Genomic DNA, 8946 nt, shown 5'->3' with positions numbered 1-8946 from the left:
GCAACTCAGCCGTTGACCAGGGTTCATAGACAATCACGGGGGTTCCCCTAACTGTTAACGGTTGTTCCCGAAACAGGTTGATCATGAGAGAAGTCCCTAGGTGTCCCCCTTTTCCACATCTTCCAGATGAGAGGCTGCCACTGGGGTTACCAGAGAATCGGCAGGAAGTAGGATCTTGGAAGTTAGAGTCTCTACTGCCTTCGGCAGGCAAGGAGGAGAATATGGTAGATTGGAACCTGAAGGAAAAGGAGGGGAGAGGTCTGATCCAGGAAGTTCAGAGGGGTTAGGGTAGAGTGGGGGTGTAGGTGGAGGTAGGGGAGACACTAAGGGGGAAGGGATTTGGAGGATTTCTTTAAGAGAGGTAAAAGATTATAGAGAGTTCTTAATTGGCAGTTTAAGTTATTTGTTGGCTTCCTGTAGCTACTTTCATGGTACCTAGAGAGTAGCAAGTTGGGGGAAAGATCCTTTAGGTATGCAGAGGGAGATTTGGTACTCTCAGGGTACCATGAAAGTAGCTCTCCCATTCTGGTTTCTTAGTTTTTGTGCCCACGTTTTCCATTCTGGTTTGCGGGCACACTAAATTGGGCATCTCAAAAGATCCCCATTTAGACCTTTGTAACTTGGAATCTACTTTGGTTATAGTGGTCCGCTTGGTTAAATATTTGCATGACGATTTGCCGTAAGTATTTCGCGTGTACCCTGCCGGAGTTTCTAAAGGTGGAACTTCATGTTCCTCCGCTGCTGGGGTTTTAGCTAATTTAGAGGCCTCATTCCCTATAATTTAAGGTTCCCCTTCGGATTCAATCAAGTTGGGAAGTGTGTGAGACTCAAAGTGTGTTGCTTGGGGACCTGGCTTTTCAGGGCCATTATTCTTTGAATCAGTTCAGTTCACCCTTGTCACGGCTACCTGGTAAAGTGTGTCAGGGGCTCCAGGTGTGGGAGGGGTCAGCTCCTTATATGCACCCACCAGATGAGATTAGACCTTAAGTACGTTCTTCTGAGGAAAACCAGATGAGATTAGACCTTAAATACATTCTTCTGAGGGAACCAGATGAGATTAGACCTTAAGTACTTTCTTCTGAGGGAAACCAGATGAGATTAGACCTTAAATACCTTCTCCTGAGGGGAAACCAGATGAGATTAGACCTTAAGTACGTTCCCCTGGAACCGGCTCAAAGCTGCTGCACGTCCTGAGGAGCTTTCCTCCCAGACACCCTCACATGATTCTCAGTTGCCTGAGAATGCCCTGAAGGGCTGAGGGGAGTAAAGTGCTCTTATTTCCTTAGAAAATTCCACACTCATAAACTAGAGGGTTTGGGATTGGTCAAATCCATAGCAGTAAAGGATTGAAACACACACACACACAACCCAACAAGACGGAAACAACAAAACAGCTAAGCAAAACTAACAATGATCACACAACTTACATGATTTCTGAACACTCAAGTGTAAGCAGAAATTAACAACAGCAGGTTGTTAATGCTAACTTTAGTCATTTAAAAAGAATTTGCAAGACAAAATCCCAAACCAGTTTCTTACCTAGTGATAGGAGCCCAAGCTGAACAGTGCTCTCCACAGATGCAGAAGCAGACAGGCTGCCTTCCTTGATGGAAGCGAGTGGAAACTCCCAGGAAAAAAGGAGATTTTTTTTTTTTTTTTTTGAACAGCAAATAAACCTCTGACCCCCAACTGAAAAACCCTGGAAGATCAGGGATCCCTGGAAAAAAGAGGTCCCAGACTTCAGCACATTGTCCTATTGGTTTGGGCTACAAGGTGCCCAGACCAGTGCCAAGCACCAATAGGAGAGCTGCTACAGGCTGGGCCACCTTCACTCAGGTTCCTTTAGTGGTTACCAGATGTCAGTCAAGAAAAATGATAAGCCCAGTCTCAATCATTTTAGGAGGCTTATTTGCCAAAGGTAAGGACTCGTGCCTGGGAGACAGGTCTATACCTTTCTCCAAAGATTATTTCGAGGGCTCCAAATTTAAAGGGGAAAGGGTGGGATATTGAGAAGTACACAAATTTCAAATAAGAGGAGGGTAGGGGAAAATAGCCATTTTCTTTGTCTGGTTCAGTGAATCTGCATTTTTTTTTTAACATAAGATGACAGACAAATGGGGCAGAGGAATCTGCATTATTACATAAGGTAACATAGACAAAACATAACAAAAGGGCAGGGGAACAATCAGATATGCATTTGAATCTGGTAGGCAGGGGATGACTGCACCTGTAAAGATAAGCTATCGATTTACATTACCATGGCGAAATGTTAACAGAAACACCTTAGGGTAGAAATCTTGGAGCTCACCAGGAATTTCCTTGTGGGCAAAATATGGGGGAGGTGTGTAGGTTTTCATCTTGTAGCCCTCTTATTGAGGAACCAAAAGGGGAGGCAGGTTTGCCTGACCCAGTTCCCAGCTTAACTTTTCCCTTTGGCTTAATGAGTTTGGGGTGGCAAGATTTACTTTCCTTTCACAGTATGTAAGCCCTGGGTCTGGGGGAGCCCTGGGTCTGGGGGGGCCCTAGGCCTGGGGGTGATGGTTGGGAATCCACCATCTTGTCTCACCACTGCCAGAGACACACATGTGGCTTCTGTTCATAAGTCCCTATTAAATGTTTCTCTCTAAAGAACTAGATTTGCCAGCCTCTTTGGCCTCTCAGCTTCCTCTTTGGGGCAGATTTGTATAGGCCTGGCCACTGAGGAACAATCACTGACCATTAGGAAAATGCAAATCAAAACCACAATATCATTTTATACCTACCAGGATGACCACAATACAAGGCTGTGAGAGGAAGGTGTCTGGGGTCCCTTCAACCTGCTTCCCATTCTCATCAAAGTCATCCCTCTGCTCACTGAGACAGATGCACAGCTGACTGCCTCCTTTGGAAAGGCTAATCAGAAACTCACAGAATGCAACTGTTCATCTCTCACCTGTGTGTGACCTGGAGGCCCCCTTCCCGCTTTGAGTCTTCCTGCCCTTGCTTCAAGTTGTCCCACCTTTCCAGACTGAACCAATGTTCTTCTTACATATATTGATTGATGTCTCATGTCCCCCTAAAATGTATAAAACGAAGCTGTGCCCCGACCACCTCGGGTGCATGTTATCGGGACCTCCTGGGGCAGTGTCACGGGTGCATCCTCAACCTTGGAAAAATAAAATTTCTAAATTGAGACCTGTCTCAGATTTTCGGGGTTCACGAGGTACATAAATAACAAGGGCAAGAATGTGGAAAAACTGAAACCCTCATACATTGCTGGTGAGAATGTAAAATGGTGTAGCCACTTTGGAAAACAATTTGGCAATACTTAAAAATGTTAAACACTTACCACATGAAAACTGAAGGCCACACAAAAGCTTGTACATGAATGTTCATAGCAGCATCACTCATAATAGTCAAAAAATGCAAACAACCCAAATGTCAATCAACTGATGGATAAAATGTAGTATATCCATATAATGGAATAGTTTTTAATTTTTTTGTTTTATTTATTTAATGAAATATTCATCAGCAATAAAAAAGAACTAGCTGCTGATGTCTGCTATAATATGGACCTTGAGAACATTGTTAAATGAAAGCAGTCACAAATGACTCCATGTTTTGTGTTTCCATCTATATGAAACGTCTAGAATAGGTAAATCTATAGAGGCAGAAAACAGATTAGTGGTTGCCAGGGGCTGAGGGAATGGAAGTGGGAAATGACTGTTTATGGATATAGGGTTTCTTTTTGGGATAATAACATTCTCCTAAAATTAGATTGTGGTATTGGTGCCACAACACTGAAAAACCACCTCACCTTAAATTGGTGAATTTTATAGTACATAGATTAGATCTCAACAAAAACTTTTATTGAAGAAAAGATTTATCTGGAGATGGAGAGTGGTGATACTTACTGTCCTTAAAAATTAAGGTGATAAATCTTGTTATAAATAACAATAAAAAATGAGTTTCAATAAATTATTTGGGGACATTTGCATCTTATGCCTTAGCTTGGAACAACTCTCCTGTGAATAAAATGCTTGTGAAGTGTTAAGCAACTGTGTTTATATCTGACATGAGTGACTTCCAAAATGACGGTAAGGAATTTTTTAGAAGTCAATAGCCTGACTTTAATAAGGGCTCAGATTTCTCTGGCATGGTCTGCCAGTGAAGTACAGGATATTTTGTTTTTTCATCCCATCTCATGGATGAGGAAACTGAAGTTTATTGAGATAACTCATGGCAAGGCACAGATGAACCTGAACATACCGTTATGTAACTGAAACCGTCACTGTTAACCACTATGCTTATATTCTGTGCCTCTCTGCTTTACTTAATTATAAAATGAAAGAGATTTAGATGATCTCTAATATCCTACCAACCTGAAATTCTTGTTTCATTACAAGAAAGCATTTCGTATATAATTGGGAAATATTCTGTATTATGTAAAAAGTTTAATCTGGCAGTGAGCTGCACTTGTGAGTGTATATTATCAAAGCACCTTATGGTGCCGTGTCCCAGAGGAAACCAAACGTGGAACCCATTTCAATCCCCAGGCCAGCAGGCTCCTCAGACTGAAGTTCTCACCGTGCCACAGCCCATCTGAGACACCACAGCATCTGCACAGTGATTTTTTGTTGTCATTGTTTTTGAGATGGAGTCTCACTCTGTCACCCAGGCTGGAGTGAAGTGGTGCGATCTCAGCTCACTGCAACCTCCATCCCCCGGGTTCAAGCGATTCTCCTGCCTCAGCCTCCCGAGTAGCTGGGATTATAGGCGCGCGGCACCACGCCCGGGTGATTTTTTGTATTTTTAGTAGAGACGGGGTTTCACCATGTTGGTCAGACTGGTCTTGAACTCCCAATCGCAGAGGCGATCCACCGGCCTCTGCTTCCCAAAGTGCGGGGATTACAGGCCTGAGCCACCGCGCCCAGGCATGATTTGTTGTAAATTTGTCATCCAAAGGACCGCCAGGATGGCTGGATAGTAGACAAGAGTTTTACTGTCAATGTCAGTTTGCAAACCAGGGGGAGTCTCTAACATGAACCCAAAGTGCTCTCTCAGAAGAACAGAGATTAGAGGTTTTATTTTAAAAAGAGAAATATTAACTTATTTCTCTTGGAGAAAGTTCATAGGCATTAGTAAGGGTCTGGGGAGCTCTGACTGGGGAGTGAAGCCAGGGGAGCCTGATCAGTCCTGGAGGTGCAAGTTATGCTGAAGCTATGGAATAAAACTGGCTTCAGGCCGGGCGCGGTGGCTTCCTCCAGTAATTTCAGCGCTTTGGGAGGCTGAAGCGGGCGGATCACTTGAGGTCAGGAGTTCGAAACCAGCCTAACATGGTTAAACCCCGTCTCTACTAAGTATAAAAAAACACTAGCCGGGCTGGCGCCTGTAGTCCCAGCTTACGGGGAGGCTGAGGCAGAAGCGCTTGAACCCGGGAGGCGGAGGCTGCAGTGGGCCGAGATCACGCCACTGCACTCCAGCCTGGGCGACAGAACGAGACAACGTCTCAAAAAAAAAGAAAATACATGAGATTATTTCAGATTCACAGTGGCATGTCTTGGGCTCTGCAAGTCTCTTGGCGGCCAACGACAAGCTAGCGCGGCGCCTGTACGCGCATGACGTCAGCACGCACGGCGCCAGCCCGTACGCATGACGTCAGCACCCACGGCGTCGGTGCGTGCGCGCCCAGAGGTTCCGCCCGGCGGCAGTCCCAGCGGAGCTTGCGGGTGCGGGTGGGACCGGGTTTCGTCTGTGGGCCCGGGGGCGGCGGGGGCCGAGGAGTGAGGGGCCGGCTGAGCCCACCACCTCGCTGGGCCCTCCCTGGCTCCCGGCCTCGGGCGGCGGCGAGCGCGCGGGTCGCCATGTCGTACATGCTCCCGCACCTGCACAATGGCTGGCAGGTGGACCAGGCCATCCTCTCGGAGGAGGACCGCGTGGTCGTCATCCGCTTCGGCCACGACTGGGACCCCACCTGCATGAAGATGGACGAGGTCCTGTACAGCATCGCCGAGAAGGTAGCGCGCCGGACCCTCCCGCCCTGCTGGCTGTGCTTCCGCAGCGGCCCCGCGCCTCTGCCCCGCCGGCCTCGCCTGGGGGCGCGAGCGGTTCCCCGAGGAGGGGCCGCGGCGCCGTCGTCCAGGCGACTCCTTCCCGTGCTGCGGACGAGCGCTCTCGGGGGCTGTGCCGGCGTTTCGCGCCTTCTTCTGCAGGGAGCTCCTGTAGTTGTTCACATTTTAAGGGGTTTATGATCCCCCTCCCCTCAAAGGAATTCATTATTTCTGTTGATAAGGCGTTTTTCCCAAACTTACAGTGCAGTGAACAAAATACACTTGCAGGTTTTGAGAGCGCGGATCCTTAATTTAAAAGGATGCCTTTTTTTGGTACCGTATTTGTTTGTTGTATGTGTAAAGCAGAACTTGCATGTTAATAGCATAAGAAATCCTGTTTTTCTATTGGTGGTGTTTTCTTCCACCACGCTTTTTGTAAGTCATGTGATTTATAGCTTAGAGTGATTAAGATGCAGAAAACATCAGGAGAAAATAGAAATATGCTTTGTTAGAACTAGTTTTCTGAATTTCTAATATTAGTACATTGAGTGGTCTTGGCACTTGCTGACAATAAAAGTTGTAGGACAGTTTTATAACCAGGTTTCATTCTTTTTCTGTGGTTCCTCATAGCAATTTTAGGATGACATTTATTTAGGTTTTGCAGCTGTAGCAATAGGGCAAAGGGCACAAATACTAGGGTGTTAATAAAATATTTGCCATATTAATTTTCCGTAAGTAATTTGAGCGGTTATTCATTTTAAAAGTAACATTGAAGCTATCTTTTCTTTCACAGATGCTAAAAAGTAGGCTGGGTTAAAATAACTCCTTTGAGTAAAGAGTAACAGATATAAAGACATTTTATATTGAGGAGAAGGAAAGACTATCTGGCCTGCCATTTGTTAATTCTTGCTATTTCTTATTTAGTAGGAGAGGCATGATGTTAGGAACTGTTGTTATATTTTAGTTACTACAGGAGTCTCTTGGAGTGCTTACTAAAAGGCGTCTGTGATTCTGAGTCTATGGGTATGGGGTGAAGTCCAACAATGACTTTTTAAAGAAGCCCCTCAGGGAATTCTGATGTGACCTGACCTTGAACCACACACTCAGAAACCCTTCCGTGGGGGTAAGGGACAGAGGCGGAGTGCTTTATTACCAGCCATCTCCCAGCCTCTTCCTCTTGGGCACCAGGACACTGAGGACTTGAGGAGCTGCCCGGGGAATCAGGAGAGCAGCAGTTCTCTCACACTGGGACTTCTGCCAGCCAGGGGTTAGAGATGATGAGTGAGGCAGTGCCAGCACATCAGCTTTTCATTGCTTGGCTTGTAGTGGACAAGGGCAGATACTGGAAATCCATCGAAGAACTGACGAAGAGCAGTTTCCCAATAAGTAAATCACTGCTTGTAAATCACTGACTTTGAGTTACGAGTTCTAGAATCTTTCACTGTTCTACCTTGCAGGTGGTGGCATAAACATCAGCTGGTGTTCAGATCCTGCTGCCGGCAGCTCGAGGCTAGGGTGGCTGGCGATGTGAGGGCCTTTGTCTCATCACATCCAGGCAGAGCTCAGCAAGATGCTCTTAGCTAGGAAACAGATTTTATGTGTTAATGTAAGTGTTTAGGGTCTTTGCCAGATGTGCTCTTTTTTCCCAATTCCTTTATGTCCAATTTCTTTGTTATTACAGAATGAATCACTATATCACTAGTGGACACACACTTAAGGACAGTTGAAATGGGCTCACTTTGGGGTATTTTTTTTTTTTGGTCTTTTAAAATAGTTTGATTTTTGCTTTTGTCCAAAAATTCGGATTGCTTTATTAATAAACTTTTAATGCAGATATTATAGTATAATTATTAAAAGTGCAAACGTAGGCCAGGGACGGTGGTTCATGTCTGTAATCCCAGCACTTTAGTTGGGAGGCTAGTGTAGGCAGATCACTTGAGCCCGGGAATTCGAGACCAGCCTGGACAATATGGTGAAACCCCTTCTCTACTAAAAGTACAAATGCCAGACGTGGTGGCACATGCCTGTAGTCCCAGCTACTTGGGAGGCTGAGGTGGGAGAATCGCCTGAGCCCGGGAAGTCAAGGCTGCAGTGAGCCATGATTATACCACTGAACTCCAGCCTGGGCAACAGGAGTGAGACCCTGTCTCCAAAAATAAGTGTAAACCTGAAATGCATTAAAAGACTATTCATGTTTCATTTTCTTCTTAGTATATGGGCAAAATATGACTTTCTAATTCTGGAAGCCCTTTTTGGGGAAGCTCAACAGAAATTTTTGAAATGTAAGGTTTTAGTATAAAGAACAATATAACTATTTAAAAATTTCCCTGTGCAGAAATGGCAGATAATGGAGAATCTTCCCTATCTTGTTATGAGTCCTGTCTGGATATCCCAGCTGTTTTAAAGTGAGTAACAGTTGCAAATGTTCGGGCTGGACTTGATATGATTTTTCCTAGATGTGTTGTATTGATCTGCTGCTTCCACAGGGCCCACTTAACCTCATGCTGGGTTAGAGTTAAGCTGTAAACTTCAGGAATAAAGTTAGTCTGGAAACAGAGCGACACTTAAATATTTCACAGGTGCCTAGAGTTTGCTAATAAGTGTGGGGCAATTCATTTGATAAAGTGATAAGAATAAAGAAAGTTTTCAGCTGGACACTGTGTCTCACGCCTGTGGTCCCAGCACTTTGGAAGGCCGAGGTGGGTGGTTCCCTTGAGCCCAGGAGTTTGAGAACAGCCTGGGCAACATGGTGAAACCTTGTCTGTACAAAAAGTGCAAACATTAGCTGAGCATGGTGGCCTGCGCCTGTGGTCTCAGCTACTCGGTAGGCCAAGACGGAAGGGTATGAGTCCAGGAGTTCAAGGCTGTGACAAGCTATGATCGCGCCACTGCATGCCAGCCTGGGTGACACAGTGAG

The 8946-nt window shown here is 45.5% G+C and overlaps 1 protein-coding gene across 5 annotated transcripts in view; it reads left to right on the top strand.

Annotated features, from left to right (window-relative positions):
* Positions 1-5640: 5640 nt before the first annotated feature.
* Positions 5641-8946, top strand: part of TXNL4A (thioredoxin-like 4A) — a 17534-nt gene continuing 14228 nt past the window's right edge. The window contains exons 1-2 of one of the 5 annotated variants that reach the window (XM_011934371.1): positions 5641-5996; positions 7487-7635. In XM_011934371.1, coding sequence (XP_011789761.1) covers positions 7600-7635 — 36 coding nt within the window. In that variant the 5' untranslated portion in view covers positions 5641-5996; positions 7487-7599. The remainder of the gene's footprint in view (positions 5997-7486; positions 7636-8946) is intronic. The other 4 variants (XM_011934372.1, XM_011934370.1, XM_011934367.1 and 1 more) reach the window with 4 other exon arrangements.

Source organism: Colobus angolensis, unplaced genomic scaffold (genome assembly GCF_000951035.1).
Source record: "Colobus angolensis palliatus isolate OR3802 unplaced genomic scaffold, Cang.pa_1.0 Scaffold135, whole genome shotgun sequence".
Taxonomy (NCBI): Eukaryota; Metazoa; Chordata; class Mammalia; order Primates; family Cercopithecidae; genus Colobus; species Colobus angolensis.
Note: the sequence above shows the minus strand (reverse complement) of the source record. Positions and strands in the feature narration are given on the sequence as shown.